This window comes from Ambystoma mexicanum, chromosome 3p (genome assembly GCF_040938575.1).
Source record: "Ambystoma mexicanum isolate Mex_15411 chromosome 3p, UKY_AmexF1_1, whole genome shotgun sequence".
Taxonomy (NCBI): domain Eukaryota; kingdom Metazoa; phylum Chordata; class Amphibia; order Caudata; family Ambystomatidae; genus Ambystoma; species Ambystoma mexicanum.
This window is the reverse complement of record NC_090925.1, coordinates 583,825,703-583,846,666: the sequence shown is the minus strand read 5'-3', so window position 1 is coordinate 583,846,666 and position 20,964 is coordinate 583,825,703. Positions and strand designations below refer to the sequence as shown.

Here is a 20,964-nt window from a genome sequence, read left to right as displayed (position 1 = left end):
ATCAACGTGGCCCCTCTGTCACTGACCATGCTCCTTTACCACCCCCTGGTCCCCAGTTGTTAGCCTTAAAGTAAAAAGTTGTCTCCCCTTGCTCGAGTGGCACATATGCAGTGATAAAAGTTCTGATTAGGTTAATTGTCACGTTTTGTGCTTGAAAAATTATACCTTCATGCCAAAAAGCAGGCTGGCTTGAATAAAGCACCACATTTATGTCCAAACATGGAAACTAGCTGTAAAAGTGAGTTGCAGATCTGTTTCAGATTCTGTTCCGCCATAAGAAATTGACCACACATTTCTAACTTGAGCCTTTTTCAGGTTTTCTCAAATGTTCTAGTTTCAATATCTTGTTTCAATTTTATAGGTCGACAAGGAAGACTTCAAGAGGAGCATCCAGAACCCAGCGTAGAAGAAGATCCAAGTCACCTATTCTCCACCCGCCTAAATTTACACACTGCACTACAAAAACACCTGCCTCCAACACACTACTTAAGCATAAGAGCCAACTAGAAACTCTAGATGGCAATGGCAATCTAGGCAATCCTGCCAACAAAGAATCTCTGTCCACTCTGAACATCGCTGCTAGCGGAGGATTCAATGAGCATCCGAAAAAATCTGCTGCAGGGCCAACTTCAGACATCGATACTGCTCAACAAAATCATCCAGCAAATCCATTGGTTTCTGAGTCAAGTCTGAAGGCCAGCCAGCCTTCAGATTTCCGATTGGTATCGAAGACCACTGGAATTAAAAATTGTACTTGCAAGGGTAAAGAATGCCAATGCAAAAATTGGCAGAATATGGAAGTGTATTCTTTTTCTGGCTTGCGGAACATTATTTCTGAATGTGAAAAAACAGCGATTGAGGACTATCCACAGTCTTTACAGAATAGAATACAAGTCTCAAGTACAGGAACATCTGGATCACCACGTTCTTGTTCAGAGCAAGCGAGGGCATCAGTTGATGATGTGACTATAGAAGACCTTTCTGGTTATATGGAATATTATTTCTATATTCCTAAGGAAATGTCCTACATGGCAGAAATGATGTACACTTAAAAAGGCTTAGCAGTGCTTGAAGTGGTAAAGGTTTGAACAGCCATCCATTAGGTAAAGATGTTGAGGCTCCTCACCGTAGCGGCTTCTTAAGACGATACGTCTGCTTGTTTGACAGTTTTGTTGTAATTAAAGAAACACTTTGGCTCTTGCATCTCTTTTCAGTATTTTGACTTGGAGTTCCTTTACAAACGTGACCTGTGGATATGACTACAGTGTAAGTAAATCGCTACACTGTGTTGATAAGCAGCTCCTTGCCTTTGGTTACGAAATTAATACCGGTTTAGAAAATGTATGCATTTACCATGCTGGTGTGTACTGCTCCATGCCATAGGATGTTATTGGTCTTGGTTTACTGATTGTTCTATGTTCATTTCATTTGTGTAACTAAGGTTGCATGCAAGCGACTATTGATTATGTCAGTTGAATTGGTTGTAGTCCTAAAACGTATGGAATGACAGTAGGTTTTAGAAGTTTTCAAATGGGTGGGAAAACTAGCTTGACCAGTCCATATTGTTCGGAATCAAAATACTGACCTGTTTGGCCAAAGTTTGTGTACAAAAGTATTTGGTGAAACATTGCAGTATTAGACGTTGTTCTACCTTTGAATGGTGTAAAGCTATTCATGTTTGTGCACTGTTAATCATCAACAGTTGGCCATGTCTTGCGGGTGGAGGGGGGGGGGGGGCATTTGTAAGTGTTGAACTTCATAAAAACATTAAAAATCTTTGCATTTTTTTGATTAACGTCATATTTTAATTTTAAGACAGTTTTGAAAAGTAAAAGGTATTGTGAAGTGGCAATATGATTTCCCTATTTGTCTGTTTAAGCAGAAGTTTGTTATTTTCAGGGTTTAAAAAAAAAAAATCCTGCTCCAGTGATTAACACTCTTAATGTAGCTATAGTGCTTTTTTGCATCGGCTTCCAAGTTGGACCTTGTTACCCTGTACTCATTTGCTCTTTTTCAGACCACTTCAAGCATTGCGTGAGACTGATTTAAAAATAAGTGTATTTTGTATTTGAATACCAGGAGAGCTCTTCGATCAGGCATTTATTTTGGTGCATTACAATGGGAAAAGTGGTTAATCAAGTCATGGTCGAGGTGATGAGGGAGGAGAAATGATTACATATTTTTGATGGCACAAAGTGTCATTTTATTTCTAGCTTGAAAGGTAGTTTGTGTATACTGGGAGGAAGATTTCATATGGCCATAATACAGATTGAATGCTTGCCATAGTTTACAATTTGTATAACACTTCAGCCTCTACCCATCTTGACAGTTTAGGGCTCCAAAACAATTAAATGGTATAGACTGCTTATTGAGTTAGTGACCAATGATGACTGCAGTGCTGCAGAACTTCAAATCTATTTTTTTAATTTTAAATATATAGAATTCTTTTTCTTCCTCGGCAGCACTTCAGTCCCTATCTTAACGCTGGTTTCTCGACCTGCCCGTGTTGTGACGGACTGGTGCCCACTGTGGACTCCCTTGCTCTGCCTTTTGAGATGGCCAGTGCACCAGTGGGGCTGCTGCTAGTGCAATCGCACCCTCTGAGCTGTTCTCCAGGTTTCGTCTTAAACGCCTACAAAACCTCCTTTAGTGTAGAAGCCATGTGCAAGGTGAGTTTTCCTGTCCTCTGTCCCTCCTCACCCCCATACCCGTTGGACACTCTGCCAAGGGGACGCCTTCTCAGGAGCCTCCCTGTCTGGGGAGGTTCCTCATGACCTTCTGGCATCGGACTCCTGAGGTACCCTAGTCTGGGACTAATTCCAGGTGGCAACCCTGGGGTTTCCATTGCAGCTGCCCAAGATTGCATGCCTTTGAGCGTACACTGGAGTATCCCTCTAAAGGGGCTAATTTGACCAGGTCCTGCAAGGTTGCTGTGCCAGAAGCAATGTAATCATTTATGCTGATGTTCCCGGTCTACTCTAGGACAAACTTCGGTTTTCTCCTCATAGCCAGAGCAGGCAGCCTAGCAAGAAATGGTGCAAACGCAACACTTTTGGTGCAGGAAGCTCCTGGACCCTCGGGTCTCGTTTATGTGGAACCATGCACAGCCAAAGGGAAACGCCTTCACAACCCATGAAAGGTTTGACTCCTATGCAGCGAGGTTGCAGTGGTTGGCCCCAACATGGATGATAAATGTCCTGCCCGCCACACTATTTTTGGGCTAGTCGGAGAGGTAGGAAACCTGCTTGGGTACAATACCTTGTGGCCTTTTGTACGCTTACCTTCTCTACAGAATCATTTTCCAGAGGCCTTCCATTTTTAGGGGTTCCACCTCCTTTCTTTTGATCAATGGGCTCCCTGCCCCAGTGCAGCACCTGCCTTCTTTGTATTTTCCACTGGCATAGAATTGTAATGTGGGTTCCTAGCCTTCTCATGTGTCGGGACATGCCTAACACTCTGCCAGTAGGGACTGGGGTGCTGGCTGTGCGCTTTTATTTGCACAGCTTGGATAAGTCAGTGGGGGGCGGGGGATTGGGTTCCCGCATGCCTCTCAGCCGCTTTCCTCTGTGATGGCTGTGACCACTTTGAATTAAGTCTATGGCTGGTACTCCAGCCTTTGTCAGTCTTTTGTGAAAAGACCAGCTTAAAGTCTACCAGAGGTGATTCCGAAATCGCATGTTCCCTGTGCCACCTCTACTGCGACAGCCAAGTATCTGCAGTGCAGAGGTTGCATTTTAAGTCTACACCTATGTTCCAAAAATCAGAATTCTGATAAACCGTCAGCTTGTGGCTCTGTCGGTCTGGTCCTTTGGCATCGATTATCAAAAGTTTTGATTGAGTTTGAGAACTTGTTTCCTTCTGACTCTGGGCTAGCCAAACTACACACACACCAAACTCGTAACATTTGCACACCACAAACATCCCTGACACTGGACCTACCCTACGGACGTAACAAACCAGTGCATACAACCATTGAGGAGAAAAAAAAACTACACAATGCACCAAAACCCACACCAGCATAACTTTCGCCTGCATACAAACAACTACACGACACTGGACACTACCCCTACAGATTTAACAAGCCAGTGCGCATGATTATGCTAACTGCCAAACCACACATGATCCACACCAAACCAACAGAAATCTAAAGCCGAAGCACTGAGTCTTTGCGGATACAACAAGCCAGGTGACGCAACCAACTCTGCATGACTGCAAACGGACGCCAGTTTCTCCTGGATCTGAACTTCTCCTATCACTCTATTCTCATTAACACCCCCTGCCATCTTTTGCAGAGCCATGTGAGCACCTGGACCATGGACACCGCCCCGAGGGGGATGGGGGTAGGTGGTAATGGTGCACAGTACAAGTCAACATAACATAAGTGACACCTTGATGTCTGGCTGTGACCAAACTTTATTTCGACATCCATGATACAATGACACCTCCCCTTTTGAGGGCATAGATCAGTTCCACAAGTTCTGGAACTCGGGGGCGGGGGCTGGGGTAGCTTGGTGGAGATGAAGTACCCGAACTGCTAAATTGTTTGCAGTCCTGGGCACCCCCACACAGGTGTAATTTGTGCTTTTCCCAGAAGCCCTCCAGTTCATGGTTGTGCTGCGCTCCTTCAGGTGCTTAAAAGGCTTTCAAGAGACTGGCAAGAGAAGCAAACTGATCTTATTTTCAGCAAAGGAAGAATCGGCAACAGATTACAAATCCCTTCTCCACCTCCACTTTGCTACAGCCGAGGACCCTTAATTTGGCTTGTGTCAGGAAGACGGGTTGTGTGCAGTGGATTTTTTGTTATTGACAAGCTCTCTGGGACCTACATCACCGGTTCCTATGTTTTTTGCTTGGCTTTCGCGGGGGGCGCTGCAGTCCTAGGAGCAGGGTGCACCCTTTTGGCCTGAACACTGCGACCAGTATCTCTGCAATAATGCCTGCCTTTATCCGAGAGGGAGGCATTCATGTTTATCCTTCCCTGCATTACTTGCTGGTCTGGGTGTCCTCTCTCCAGGTTTTTAGGACACTCTTTTCCCATTGCTGCTCTTGACTTATGACGGCATAGTCTTTGACTGGGTTTCTTGTCCTGTCTGTATTTTACCTGGTGGATGACTTGGTGTAGGTTGATAACTAGATGCACATTTTCTCAAGAACAGTGTATGAAAATCTGGTGGCTTCACTGGCTCCTATGCCTGCATGCCATGCCTTTACATGTTAATGTTAGTGCGCGGGACAAATCACCACTGGAGTGGTCCCCTGGTGCTCTGGCGGCTTTGAAAGAGGAGGGGGGGCGAGTTAGTGGGAATAAGCTGGAAAAGTGCAAGATAGCAGTGATGCGTTGTTGGCAGCCTCTGTCCGGTGGGCCCGTAGGCTGGGCTTGGGTTTTTTACAGTTGGTAGTTGTCGTGTGCTGTTGTGCGGTTTGTTTTGTTGCGGTGTAGTGAAGTTTGTGCGGATTGCTGCGTTTTAGGTTTGTGGTTGTTTGGTTAGAGTTTGAGGGGTGTATGCAGAGGGATGAAATTGTTAGTGGATTGGTTAGTTGGAATTGCTGTCCTTGCAATTGTGTTTAGGTGTGATGCTTGCTATCATTCACTGTTCCATCAGAGTGTGGCGCTTGCCAATTTCAATATTCTGTCTAGATGTGAGGCATGCTAGTGATCACAATTCCATTCAAGTGTTGCACCCGTCATCATTCAGTTTCATTTAAGTGTGGCGCATGCTAACATACACATTTCTATCTAGATGCGACGCAGGCTAAAGTTGAGAATTCCATCAAATTGTGGCACATGCTAACAATATTACACCTGTTTAAAGTTGACGCAGGCTAATCTTGACTGTTTATAGGTGTGGCATTAGTTAACATACTGGATTTAGTCTGGTGGTCACAAATCTCTCTTAGTATGCATGTTGTAATTCTATGGCAGTCTACGTTATGAAGAGGTAAGGTAGAGTGGCGAGGGCTTTCTGGAGTAATTGCTCTACACCGCACCCATGCCACACGTTTTGTTGGTGGCTGCTGGCTTCCTTTGCTTCCCCTGTGGACATCTTGGAGCTGCCAATGTGGGAGCTGCCCTTTGCCTTCGGGGCTGCCAGGCAGAGAGCTGACCTGGGAAGGTCCAGGATAAGGAGGGGTGGGCCAATAGGAGCCATGGGGAGGCGGGACCAGGAAGAGGGAAGCTGCAAGGCAGCAATCGAGCCTGCGAAGGCCTTGCTGGATATTCCAGCGCCATGATGGAACGTTGGGGGCCACATCCACACGCTCACCTTAGTGCCAGGGTGGAGAATGGCATGAAAAGAATGCTGCTCATCTGCCCTTAGTCTGCGGGTCATGCTTTCCAGTTTACAAACTTTGATTTCTATTTCCCACGCCCCCCCCTCACACACACACTTTACTACAGAGAAGAGCATGAATACACAAGCATTGCAATGTTTATAAAGCGGTGTGCCATGACTAAAAATTCCAAAGATGACTCTCTAAACATGTAATTTGGCCTCTTTTACTTAGACACAACATTAAAACTGTGCTTACCAGAGTCTATCCACAGAGCAGCCCCGCATTGTCCTTGACCTCAAAGCGAAACATATCTTCGAGTCGGAGGTTTTGCCACCATGGCAGGGTACTGTTCTGCATATTTCTTGAAGGGTCTCCAGATTGGGTGGCCGTGGCTACATGGCCACGTAGGAGGACGCAGATCCCGGAGCTCATGCTAATCCGACAAAGATCCTGAAGCTAAATGGTGTAAAGAAGCAGAAATGAGCAACAACGGGCACAGTCTTATGAATATGACGAGCACATAAAGCCAGAGAAAGCGAAGGGGATATCTGCAGGATGGACTGCATATGGCTGTGAGAAGTTTGACATTGGAAGCGAGCAACTGCAACAAAATGGCGCTTGGGTGAGAACAAAGAGGAGCTGGAAATGGGCAACCCATATGAAGGGCGCCAGAGCTCAGATCATGGAAGGGGCCGTGTCGGAAACTACTGAAGAAAGGAGTTGAGCTGCACTGGCCAGAGTGTCTACTAACACGGAGTACAAACGTTAGATGGATGCTCACGAGGCCTGATTGAGCAGAGGATACATTGTGGAGATAACCCCGCTGTGGACGGCGGAGTTCGGTACAAATGGAACATCAGACGCAAGACTACAGCTTGACAGGAATCGAAGTCTCTGAGCAGACCTGCGGTGCAGGTTGAGACTAGGAAAGCGGAGAGCAGATTGGGGCATGGACAAGCGGTGTGGGCACACAACACCCTGGCTAGGTGCGCTGCAGATGGGGGGAGGAGTACGGCACCCGATCACGGCGGTCACCGAATGTTCTGTGGATATGCGCCCTGTGATGAACAGAACATGACGAGGCGAAATTGCAGACTGCTACACCATAGAGGGGCTTGGGCAACTTGCGCAGCATTGGTAGGGTGGAGTGCTAAAGTCAGGCTCATAAGCAGCCCCAGCTACTGCACGCCATCAGAGCTGGGCACACAGATTGCAGTGGTGGACGCTGCTGACTTCAGATGAAGTAAACCCGCGGGTGAGCTCCCAAGGACTGGCGCATAATGCGCAACATTGTGTGAAGGAGAGACCTGGCCACAACTATGCTGCGGAGTTGAGGAGCCCTGGCTGGAGTCAAGTTGCTCCAACGGGTGTTTTTTTTTTATCTGGAGTGGGCTGAGTGGTAAGCACAGAGGCAGTGCGAGAACCCCGAGGCCTAAGGGAGGCAGTGAAGGAACCACCTAAAGCACTAGTAAGTTGGGCGTGAGGTGGATGGAATAGTTAAACTGGAAAGCAGGCTACACACAAGGGCTGCAGAGTGAGCTGAGCTGATGGCTAAGCAGACTGGGCACCAAGCGCTAATGCAGCATAATTAATGGAGCCTTAAAGGGCTGCAGCAAGGCGACCCGGAGACATAGGGCATCTCCATGCGGGAGGAGCAGTAGCCGCACACACCCACGTGCCCCACGAAGCGTATGAGTGCTACCTGACCCAGCACTGCATAAGCAAGGTAGGAGGGGGAACTACGAAATGGAAATTTAGCTCTAGCACAGGAAACTCAAATGGTGCCGGAATAAGAAAGCGGAGACACAGCCTGAGGCATCACAAGACTGCCAATAACAATGTCAGGGTTTGACTGCCACTGAGCAAGCCTTGTGAGGTACAGGGTTCCGCGTAGGAGAACATACACTCATAGGATCGATTGCAATACTTGTGGGACAAAACACTGGAGGCTGTAGCCCTAAGCTGTGCCACTACAGGGGACGTATGCACGGTCTGCTCACCCCCCCAACCAGCATATAAATCCCCCAAAGGGGAGGAAGGAACTGGGGCACAGACAAGCAACCATGGTTGGTACAGTAGAACATACTGCTAACTGCCAGTCCGCGTAGGACAGATATATTGGTCACAAAGTCCCCCGACAATCAACGGATGTGAGCTTGAGATGCAGATGAACAATATAGCACTGTGAAAGCCAGCGGGACGGCGAGAGATGGTGTCCAAAATGAACCAAGTTAAAGGGAAGCAACCTACACTGGAAATGTTTTCATCAAACCACTGCAATCACTGGATGCCCCTGTACATGCAAAAGGAGACGCACGTGGGACAATGACCCACTGTGTGATGATCATCAGATACTAGAAGCCATAGCAGAGCTGAAAGCTTCATGGGGGAGCAAGATCGATGTAGCCATGGCGGAACTAAAAGCCGCACAGGAATTCAAAATTGACGCAATCAGTGTGGACGTTAACCTCTTAAGACAGGATGTAAGAAAGCTGGCAGAGTGCACAAGTGGCAAAGAAAGTAAAGTGAAAACAGATGTCGACACGGCCAGCACCAAAGAGGTCCATATGCTACAGCAACAGGTGCGCAAACTGGAAAGCCGAGCAGAGGAGGCAGGGGGGTGGACAAGACGCAACAACATATGAGTGAGTGGTGGGACTACCGGAAGGAGAGGAAGGCATGGCCCCCGACAAATTATGTGGAGAATATGCTGATACAAGAGATTGGTAAACAGAAATCAAGTCAGCGGAAAATGTATAAACTCACTTTAAGAACCTAGTCACACCATTATGGAAATGGACACAGCACTGCTGGTCATTGAACCGATCACCATACGTCAATCAATATATCATAAAAAATAACATGTTTATTGAGTTTTTTTATATAAATTTATTTCAATATATTAAACAGAATTAAATAGCCAAAAACTTGTGCAATGCATAAGGTTAGGTCATATGATTTAAGAGGTAAAGTGCATACTGTGGTAAAGTTCCAATGTCAATTGTAAACCTTAAAGGGATGTCAACAGAAAGTACATCAATCTAAATAGATTCCCAAACGGAGAACACCAGGGTAACTGGGGGGTATCTCCGAGTGAGTGAAGGAGATCACTCAATCGGGGAAGCCCACAGAAACTCTAAGGGAGTTCTAATGTGCAAACAGCAAAAATATGTTAATGGCACATTCTGAACAATGCAGCGAAACAAGATGGAATCATTGTCATAATCATCAAATTAGAGGACCAATTGTAAAAAAACTCAATATCAGAGTAAAAACACATCTTAAGGACATGCATATAAAAGTACAAGTTAGGGATGCTGTGTGTCAACTACTCCAATGTCATGCAAAGATTAAACGGTAATCGGAGAAGCATAGCATCATGAAAGATTAGGTAGTTTCGATGGAAGAAGTACATCTTGCAGAAAGGTGCAGATGGAATCCATCTTCATCAGGGCAGAGCATTCCCAAAAATTGAATCTTTTCTGAGTCATTAAGCCGCATCATAATAAATGTGCTCAGATTGAAGAAAGAACATTCACATCTGTAATAGAACACATTAGGTTAATGGTGGCCTATATAAAAGATGTTGAACAAAACAGAAAACAAGCAAAGGAAAAAGAAATAAAATTGTTAAAAGCATGGTGATCTGAAAAATGAACAAACAGTGCTATGCCTATATTTAGGTTAAGACAAGTCCTGTGAATAGAGGGGAGAAAAGTTAATTACCATAGTCTCAACCCTGAACGGGGGCTGGTCTCAAAAAAACCTGTCTAAGTCCAGGAGCTAACGGCTCAGCCACATCACGAAAAGATCTCATACAAATCAGATCTGTAAAGTAAGGTGTCGCGTCACAATTCAAGTTGCAAATTGCCTTGAGTCTTCAGTAGTCAAACCTTAATAACAAAATTAAAGACAAATCCACTAATCTGAGAGGATAAATTAAATTATTAGAATAAAATGAATGTCGCCAAAGGATCCGACAATGAGTCAGTTGAAGTAGAACCCGTATATATTCAAAAAGGAACCAGACCACTACACAATCAAACACCTAAAGGGAAGCACACGACTCACCTCCAAGTGTGCTTGATCGTGCATGTGCTGGCAAGAACTTTTAAAGGATGTAACTTTTCAGCAGTTCATAGTGTCAGAAACTCTGTTGAAAGCAGTGCTGGAGAGTAAACTTGGATTAAATTAATCCATTTGGGGAAAGTGAACCGCATCTATAGAACAAACAAATGAGTGGGGAAACTCTGTTAGATGCGTGCAGAAAGCGAAATGAGAATCAAACACATTGTACATTTTGCGCAAGCGAGATTAGATTGCCTACAAATGGCTTAACAGAAAACTGAGAATAAATCAGCCCACTAACTCATCAGACGGCTGGATGAACAAGCCGATACAAAGACAGAAATAGAAGTAAAGTGAAACAAAAAAGGTATGGACTGTACGCGTGCATATTAATCCAGGCTATGACTAGCCTGAGCATGGGATCGTGGAACGATCCGTCGGTCCCATGTTAAGCGACCGCAGTCACAGAGGCAGAATGCTGTATGCACTCAGAATCTCGCACTACGCGAGGTAGTGATTCATAAAGAAAAACAAAGCCCCGGCTTACCTGATCGCCCACGTCTCGATGCCGACCCTGCTCGTACTCGGCTATAACCGGAAGTGCTGGAACCGCATCTGCACAATGTTTCTCGGTCTAGATGTACGTTCCGGACGGGAAAGGTGCAACGTAACTCGGGTCGTGCGTTGCGTGTCAGAAAAGTAACAACACGCCGTACAACACGGCTCGATGGTTATCCGCTCAAGATGGACGTCTAGATTAGACCAGAAGAATGGGGAAATATAAAGAAAAAATCAAAAACCTATATAGGAAAATGTATTAAATGTACTGACCGGATGGATGGATGGTCAGGCAAGCTGTGAAAAGTAGATCCAGGCTCAGATGAAACTGTTAATTGAATACAGATTGTCATTCTTCCTGGACATTCGAGCCCAGGATATGACTGAGTATTGTAAATCCACCAATGTTCACGTACAGAGAGTCTGTTGGCTATAGCATATTGGTCTGGGCCCATTACACGTTCCAGGCACCACCATCGTAGGTCTTCACAATTGTGAAGGTGCTCTATGAAGTGAGCAACCAGAGGAGAGGAAAAATTCTGAGTCCTGATTCTCGACTTATGTTCTGTGATTCTGAGTTTAATAGGTCTGGAAGTCTTACCTATATATGTTTTTTCGCATGGGCAGGTAACGGCATAGATGACGTTTTTGGAGTTACATGTTGTGTGGTTTTTAAGTTTCCATGTCCTATGGTTTATGATGACCATATTGGTGGCAGAAGTAGAACCACAATTGCAGCATTGCCCGCATGGATAATGACCCGTAACCTTCTCCATTCCCCACATCTCTGTTAAAGTTTTAGCAGGTTGCAAAGCCTGTAATCTATCTGCTCGAGAAAGCCAACTTTTTAGATTCCTGCCCTTTTTAAAGGCGTACATGGGATGTTCTAAATCTGGCATATTCATTTGCAATAAATGCCAGTGTTTTCCAATCGCTTTCTTAATTTTAGCATGGTGAGTGTTGTAAGTCATAGCGCACACCATGCGCGATTGGTTCAAATCATTGCGAATATTCTTGGCTAATAGTACTTCTCGATGTTGGTATCTAGCCCTTTTACGCGATTGCCTTAATATGTGGGAAGCGTAGCCTCTTTGGGATAGTCTTTCTTCTATGATGTTGGCCTGTGCAATAAAGTCTTTCTTTTCTGTACAGTTCTGTCTGGCTCGTAAAAACTGTCCATAGGGAATATTCTCTCTTAGAGCTTGTGGGTGGAAGCTGTCGAAGTGTAGAATGGTATTATGATCGGTAGTTTTTCGATAAAGGTCAACCAAGATGGCTCCATCTTTTGTTTTTAACTGGAGATCAAAACATGAAATAGATGTATTACTAGAGGACATGGTAAACCGAAGATGGTCGTTCTGGGAATTAATCCACATTAGAAATTCATCATGGTCCCGCTCTCCCTTGGTCTTGTCCCAAATAATAATATCATCTATGTATCTCTTATAGAAAGTGATCGATTGCAAAAATGGGTTGGAGTCATCAAAAATGGAGACCTTTTCAAAAGCCCACATGAATAGGGTCGCATAATTGGGGGCGAATGCAGCACCCATAGCTGTTCCCTTTACTTGCAAATAAAAGTTCTCCTTGAACCTGAAGTAATTCTTGGATAGAGCAATTTCAAGTAAATCAACAATGAATTCGCTCGGGACCAGCTGGGGGTCACTTCTGAGGTCCAAGAAGAACTTGATAATAGGTAAAGACTCCGCTTGAGGGATATTAGAATATAAGGACTCAACATCCAAAGTAATAAAAAGATTATTAATAGGATCAAATGTTAAACCTTCGAGGTGTATGATAGCGTCAGTGGTGTCTGCCAAATAAGTAGGCGTATCGGCAGCCAAAGGTTTAAGGAAATGGTCAATGTACTTGCCCAGGGGTTCTAAAATCGAGCCGCACAATGACACTATGGGCCTGCCTGGGGGATTCAACATATTCTTATGGATTTTCAAAAGAATATAAAACAAAGGGGCTGGAGCAGGGGTGCTGACTTGGGGGTTTACAGTTGAGGGCGCATAGAGCCCTACTTAGAAGGCCCGAACCGGGAGCCCCCCGCCTCCCCCCCACCCCACCCCACCCCCCCCAAAGCAATCATTGCCAAGATAATGATTGCCAAAAGGATAGAGAAAAGATCCTGGAACACTTTCTGCAAGGGTGGAACGATAAGAAGTCAGTGACAGTCCCAACATACCTGGACTACACCATGCTGGTACAGAGAAGTCTGCCCTATGTAGCTGTGAAAAGACGGCTGAAGCAATCTGGCTATAAATACATGCTTCTGTACCCAGCAAAACTGAAAGTCCTACACAAGGGCAAAGCGGTCTTCTTTGAGACACCTGAGGAAGCGGTCTGGCTGGACGCACAGGGTTGCCCAGCTGATGCAGATGGCCATGACCACAGTGGACAGGGTAAAGTGAAATGGCTTCCTATTATCGATTGACTAGGCAGATGTTAAGTTAGCGGCTCTGATAATGACATGGTAACAGGGTAGTTCCGACACCCAAAAAGGATCACTGGGCACATAAATGAGAATGTAGCTATTGATTGCTAATGTAGCTATTGATTGCTATGTGTGCTCATTGTGCGGACACCTGGACTGGAATAAAACAAATGATAAATATCATGCATAAGTGGGTGCGAGATGCAAGCGTGCGTAATATACTGAGGCATTAGTACGGGAGATATGGAGGAAGAGCGTGCTTACCCCTATTAGTTGGCTTAGTTGGGATACCAGTAGTGTGGTTCCCCCTGCTGTGTTCCAGTACTGGCAGAGGCCAAGAAAGGACTAGATATGGGGTAGCCTGAGATCCAGAGACTGAGCTGGGCATCAGTTGGGGATGGGTGGGGGGGGGTGCAGAGGGAGTTTGACAGGGTGTTATGAAAAGTTGGGGGGGGGGGGTAAGCCTACACCTATAAACCACTGTGCATGGAGCGGAAGACAAGGGAGGACGGAGGCGGGGGCAGGGTATGGATGAGATGAGATGGGGGGGGGGGGACCTCAAGATAGCGACCTGGAATGTCAGGGGGCTCAATTACTTGAAGAGGAATAAAGTCATGATGTATTTGAAGAGACAGATAATTGACATTGCTCTATTACAGGCAACTCACCAGACAAAAGAAAAACAGGAAGTAGTGGGTAGGAAATGGAGGGGCACCACCATAGGAGCAACATATTCAGCGTACGCCACGGGTAATTACGTGGATAGCATTGCATCTCCCTTTTACGTTGCTACAGTCTACCATAGAGCTTGATGTAAGGATGGTGCTAATAAGAGGACTAGTGGAAAATGGAGAGCAGAGTATTATCAACATCTATGCCCCGAACCAAGATGCTACCGGCTACTTCAGGACTCAATACAGCAGGATCGGCACACATGGGGAGGGGACTTTAATTGCACGTTAGACCCCAGGGTTGATGGATCAGATGAGAAGATGGGGAGGCCCACCCCGGTAGCTAAAGCCCTGGGGACCGGTTTGAGTGATTTTTCAACTAGATGTATGGTGGATGCACCATCCACAAGATAGGCAATAGTCTCACTACTTGGCCCCACGAAACCTGCACAATAGACTATATATTTGCTGCATCGTAGTTGATGGGGGAACTAGTACAGTCGGAATACAAAGCGAGAGCTCTCTCGGACCACTCGCCATTGATTATAGCATGGCAGTATTCGCTGCCCAAAGCACGGATCCCGACATGGAGACTTGGAGCAAGCTGAAGCTCTGAAAGACAGTGTTCACGGAATACCTGAAGAAAGAAATAGTGGAATATTTTGAACATAACACCGGGAGCATAGCATTGGCTGGCACAGTATGGGAGGCATTCAAGGTGGTAGTGAGGGGGGTAGCAATATCTAATTCCAAAGGCCTACAAGGTGGAATAATGTGGGAATTACATGATGCAGAAAATAAATTGGAGACAATAATGCGCAGTGGAGGGGGGGGGGGGGCATTCCCCAGCGTAAGCTGGAACCATAAGACAATTACAGCAGGATTGCAGGGTGTACTGGGAGAAATTATGCAACCTCAACTATAAAAAAAAACATGTTGCAAGGCAGCATGTGGAGGGAGATGAGCTGGGCAGGTGGTTGGCCTGGTTGTACAAGAGTGAGACACCCAGACAATTGGAGCGGTACAGAGGATGAATGGACAAATACTAGATACCCAAGAAAAAGTGAACAAAGGCTTTCTACAGTTCAACCAGCGACTGTCTACGAATGTTGACGAGGGAGAGGAGATTGATGTGAAGGAAACATTGGACATCAGCCTTCCCAAACTGGAGGCAGCGGAGAGGGATAACCTAGAGGCTCCAATTTACGTTGGACGTATTAGCAGCAGTGACTAAAGCTCTTACCTAAGCTCCAGTGGCGGATGGACTCCCCAGCGAGTTCTACAAAACGTACAAGGCGGAGTTACTCCCCCCCCCCCACTGCTGGCAATGTTTAATGAGGCGTTAGACAGAGTGACACTGCCTGAGTCTCTGAGGGACGCTATGATCATCCCGCTTCTTACGCCTAATAAACCATACATGGACTGCGGGTCCTATAGACCGCTATCCATGCTCAAAGAAGATGGCAAGATACTTACGGCAGTGCTGGCTGCTAGTCTGAGACCGGTTATCAATAAACTCATACATCCTGACCAGACTGGGTATGTTCCGCACAGAAATCTATCCAATAATCTTGTAAGGCTCCATCATGTTATAGAACAAACGGAAAGGTACCCCCAGGAGGTTGCAATTATCTCATTAGACGCAGTGAAGGCCTTAGATTCTGTTAAATGGCCTTGATTAATGGCGACCTTGAAAGAATATGGAGTTGGGCCCACATACTTAAGGTGGGTTCAGTTGCTCTCCTGTAAACCACTAGCTCGAGTTAGGACAGGAAAAACCACCTCAGATCGATGGCAGCTCAGTAGGGGGTACTATACAGGGATGGCCGTGGTCCCTGATGTTTACCCCTGTCAATATATTTGAGGCAACAATATGGAGAGGTGGGGGATCAACATGAAGGGAGGGCAACATCTGATATCAATGTATGCTGATGACATGCTGCTGTATTTGAGATATCCTGAAGAAAACCTACAATATATTCTGGAGGCAATGGGGGTGATACGCGGTGCTGTCAGGCATAACGGTGAACCCCAAGAAGACATGTATATTTCCCCTGGGTAGATATAAAGGGATACCACGGGAGAAATTGCCGGTATTACAAATAGAATGGGAGACCGAGACCTTTAGATACCTGGGGATTGATAGACACCACAGCGTCTAGGTCGAACACAAACAAAACACAGAGAAGGTGGTAGCAAACATTAAACACAGCATGAGGTTCTGGGCCAAGCTCACTCTGACCATGATGGGGAAAGTGGCACTGTTAAAGATGTTGGTGCTGCCTAGGCTGTTGCACTACTTGTGAATATACCATATATGGTACCAAAAAGATTCTTTGTTAAAATCCAGGGTATATGTAGGGGGTTCATATGGCACAACATTAGGAACAGAATAGCACTATGGAAAATGCAAAACATGTATGACCAAGGGGGCATTAATTTGCCCAACTTTGAGACTATCTAGCCAGCCAATTGCAATATGTGGCGAGGTGGTTATCGGAAGACTCCACATCGGAGTCCAGATTTCTGGGGGCTGAATGTGTCCTGTTTTTCCTGAAAGAATGGATATGGTTGCCAAAATCAGAGCGAGATTGGGTGGGGGGACAAGAATGTTATACTTTGGATGGAAGATATGGAGAAGGGCTTGCCGAGTCATGGAGAACTCGTCCCCGTGTTCCCCACATATGCCACTAGTGGCACAGAAGGGAGTGGATGAGCAACTGAGGAAGACGGTCCGGAAGCACTGGCAACTAATTGGTATAGCAACTCTGGGGAATGTGGCAGGATGGGATGGCGGTGGAGTTTGACACACTGGCGGAAAACTCGGGTTTACAGCGGGGACAGTATATCACTTATACAAGGTTGGTGCGGAAGATAGACACTTGGTCAGAGATAGTACCGGAGGGTCAACCTGACACGGCTATAGGAACATTTTATGATGTGTCAGACGAAGGCCATGAGGTTTCCCGAGTCTATGAATTGTTGCTGTCAAGGGTAGGGAAGGAGGTGATCCAGTTGAGACAGGACTGGGAAGAGGAAGCCGGGGAAGCTAAGAGTGATGGATTGTGGGTGAGTGTGCAGGAATACCATGAAAGTGTCCAGGCTGCGAGGTTGCAACAAATCCAGTTATGTCACCCATAGAGTGTATATGACCTCTCAGAAGATTGCTAGGTTTAAGAATGGAGGAATACAAACATGTCCTAAATGTGGTGAAGGGAATGCGGGGCTGGTACATGTGTTTTGGGCTTGCCTGGAAATAAAGCAATTCTGAGGTGAGGTGGCCCACCTTTTGACCGAGAAAGAGATTAGACTGGAGGTGGAATCTTTGTGGGCATGCATGGTGGGGGAGGTTCCCTAGACCGCGTAAGTTGAAATATGTGAGTAAACTCAAAGACCTGGCTTATATGCTTGCTAAGCGCAGAATTGCAATGAGCTGGAAAGCGAGTAATGGGCCAAAAAATGGGCGGACGCGGAAACGGTGGTGTGGAGCGAAGCGGTTAATGGAGCGAGAGAGGAAGAAGAGACATTGATGGCCTAGAGGCCCTTAGTGGCTACACTGTCTGGGTCTGCCCAGACCTGCCTAGAAGACGATGGTTCCTCGGAGGAGGCGAAGGGAGGGGTGTCCTCAGATGGAGGTGGAAGGCAGTGATTGGGGTAGGCTTGTGGTAAGGGAGGGGGGGGTAACGGGGATGCGGTGGACACATCACGAAACAGTACATGAGACTTGAAATGTATAATTGTTTACTGTCTGTTTCTTTTTGGTTGTTTTGTTTGTTGAAATTAATAAAAATTGTTTAAAAAAAAAAGGGTCTCCAGATTGACACAAACTTGGGATATCGCTCCACACATGGCAGATTTTGTCCCGCTATCCCAAACGTTTGATAATTTGGCCATTGGCACAAGCCAGAGTCACTTCAGCAGCTAGCAAGAGATGCCCTATTAGGAAAGCCATATAAGCCTGAAGCTGGAAAGGCCTGTGTATCCCAACACTACAAGGGGGTCCACTGGTAGTTGAAACTCCGTAATATCTTTTATGTGACCCAGCACCGCTTTCCAGAAAAGGTTGGCTTTTCCGTAGGTCCAAAACATTTGAAAAGGGGAACCCACAGCTGTGCATCCCCCGCCAGCAAGTAGCTGCGTAAATTGCTCTCATGTGATGCTGATTTCTTCCTTCTTAAAAGTGGATCCTGTTTGGTGGAGGACTGCTCCAACTTGAAAGTGGGGCTGAAGTTTGTCGGAGAAACGAATCACGCAATCTTTCTCGGCTAGTATCCAAGCGACGGCTTTGTCTTGCAAGATATTCATCAGAGATGCATGTTTTCTCTACTGGACCAATCCTGCAACAACCTGACGCACCCTTCAAACGGCCAACGTTTATCGATGAAACCCTTGTGATAAACTACTATCCAATCTACTTCCAGAAAGTAGATAGGCTGCCCCGTTAATACAGGTGGGCAGGCTAGTCTGTCGATCAATATGTAAGAGGCATCTGGATTCCCTGACTTGAATGCTGCTGGTTGGCAACTAGGATAGCCATACCACTCAATACACCTAGTAGTAATTTGCCATCTGTTACTATCGAAATTCCAGGCCAGTTGAAGTCATGTGACCCTAAAGGGAGGTGGGGGAGTCTTGAGCACACATGGCTTACCTAGCAGCTTCCATATTCTAATTGTGCAATCCAAGTTGGTATGTGAAGAGAACGAATGGCAACCGAGACAAAATGATAAATGAATCACTAAGATTGAGTCCATCTACATTGGCTAAATGGCAAATGTTATAATGGAAGTTTCAAGTAGTTATTTAAAAAACAATTCATGTTAGAACTTACATACAAATCTGCCACACATTCCCGCTTTTTTTGCACTAAAAATGCTACTCTTGTACAATGTTGGGCAGAGTTTGCATGCAGTACCCTCTGGGACCACTACACACAACTATGACTACAGGTGAAAGCAAAAACAACCTTTGGTATAAGTCTGTACCACACAGTTTTTGGTAGCGAGCTGAGTAGCCAGGCTTATCTCAAGAGGGAATGTGAGCTTGTAAGTGTGTTACACAAAGGTCTACAATGTCAAGTATTCAGATAGACACTTAGACTCAAGGTTTCTTAGTAAAACACTTTTTAATTTATTACACAATCATCTATAAAGCTTTCACTAAATGAGGCAACCAATATCACACAAGTTATACTACAACACTGAATACCAAGCAGTTGAGCTCCCTTGAAGTGGAAGCCAAATAGCATTGAAGTAGGAGCAAAAAGGCATAAGTTAATAAAACAAATATTACAGATACTCTAAAACAGTGCAAATTGAGTTCACCAGAGGAGTTGATTCTATGCAATAGGTAGGCCAAAGTTAATGGACTAATATCTCGTATAGGTAAAAACGGTTCTGGTATTTAAAACTGAAAAGTCTTTGTCATGGTTCTTGGAAGTAGTTCACGGAAGAAAGGTTTGTATGTCGGGTCACAAGCTGACTAGGCCTGCAAGTTGCCAAAGTTGTACGCACTTTCACAAGTTCTCTCGATCAGGTTTTCACAGTACCATATATTGAAGAAGATGCAGCTGAAGACTTCTATTCCTGAAAATCTCGCTGTTCCTGAGCCTCAGTCGTGGGGACGTCGGGGGACTCCTGCACTGCACAGGGACTGGTCAAAAAAGCTGGCAAATTGGCAATTCTTCGATTCTGGTTGCTGTTTCTTCAAGCACACAAGCTGTGTCCTTCCCCCTGGTTTATCCTAACCAGCTCCGAGAATGGTATCCAGGTGGGACCAGTTGATTGGTCCCACCAACTCCAAGGAAGAAGTCGTCCTTGAAAGGGCTTCTCTGTCGAGATGAACTTGGCGACTTGGACCTGCAGCAGGGCTCCACCGGGCAAACCAACGGTCCCGTAGTTGCAGCAGCTGTCCTCTCGCAGCTCTTCGGTTCTTTCGTTCCAGTGGTCCACTCTGCCTTTCAGTCCTATCTGCCACTCACCCAGCAGGGTGGCTGTCCTTGCCGGACAGTCAGCCAGCCAATCACGCCAGAGTGCATTTGGGTCTCCTAAGAGACTCGGCACAGGGAGTTTCGGGCACCTCCCACACTTCCTGCCCACCCCACACACTCGGGCGCCAGAGGCGGTCTTCAGTCCTGAAGCCTGCCAAAGACCTATATTCAAAGGGACCAAGCCTGGTTTGGTGCGCAGAGATAAACTCTAGAAAGACCTTTCCAAAAAGAAATGGTGAAAAAAGAAGACCGGAACCTGGTTAAACAAAGGGGCTTTAGGTGCCATCTTGAAAAATATGGCTCCCGTGATTTTTAGCTACCGGTGTTCGCGGTTGGGAAAAATCATGGTAGTTCATTGTAAAACCACTGCCACCAGCCATTCCGATAGGAAAGGGTAGCATTTGAGTGCTACATGAGTTTTTATTTTAGACACGGGATACTAGGTAACCCCTCAAGCACTCTATAGGAAGATAGTGTGTGCTGGGTCTAGGAATTTAAAAAGACTAGTAAAGTCAATTTAACCTTACATTCTCTGGGAAACAGTAGTTTATCCCAGAGAAGGTATTTAAACCTTGGGACAGCCTGAAAAGCTTCCTTGTGTCACTGCACTGAGGGTGCCCTGTAACACACAAGAAAAGATGATGCATGTGGAGTTTATCTAACACTCCATAATCAAAGAACACAAGAGTAAAACGCACATCAAAATACATGAAAGAGTGGAAAAACAATGGCTCACTCTTTCCAGGTAAAAAAATATCAAGTCCTCAAAATCCAGCAAACTTGCTGGGGGACTCTAAGGTGAAGGGCATTAGCACATTTATGAGATTTCTTCCTAACATACGATTCCAAGGGTTTCTTGGGAGTCATGTCTGTGGCTGGGCTTTGTTAATCCCCTCACTGCAAACCCAAGTTCATTATCAATTTCACACACAATTTATTTTTATCTGGTGGTAAACACTTTTTCA

General features: G+C 45.7%; 1 protein-coding gene across 4 annotated transcripts in view; it reads left to right on the top strand.

Annotated features, from left to right (window-relative positions):
- Positions 1-1,201, top strand: part of OSER1 (oxidative stress responsive serine rich 1) — a 94,018-nt gene extending 92,817 nt beyond the window's left edge. For all 4 annotated transcript variants that reach the window (XM_069651316.1, XM_069651315.1, XM_069651314.1 and 1 more), the window contains one exon: positions 362-1,201. In XM_069651316.1, coding sequence (XP_069507417.1) covers positions 362-1,052 — 691 coding nt within the window. In that variant the 3' untranslated portion in view covers positions 1,053-1,201. The remainder of the gene's footprint in view (positions 1-361) is intronic.
- Positions 1,202-20,964: the final 19,763 nt, after the last annotated feature.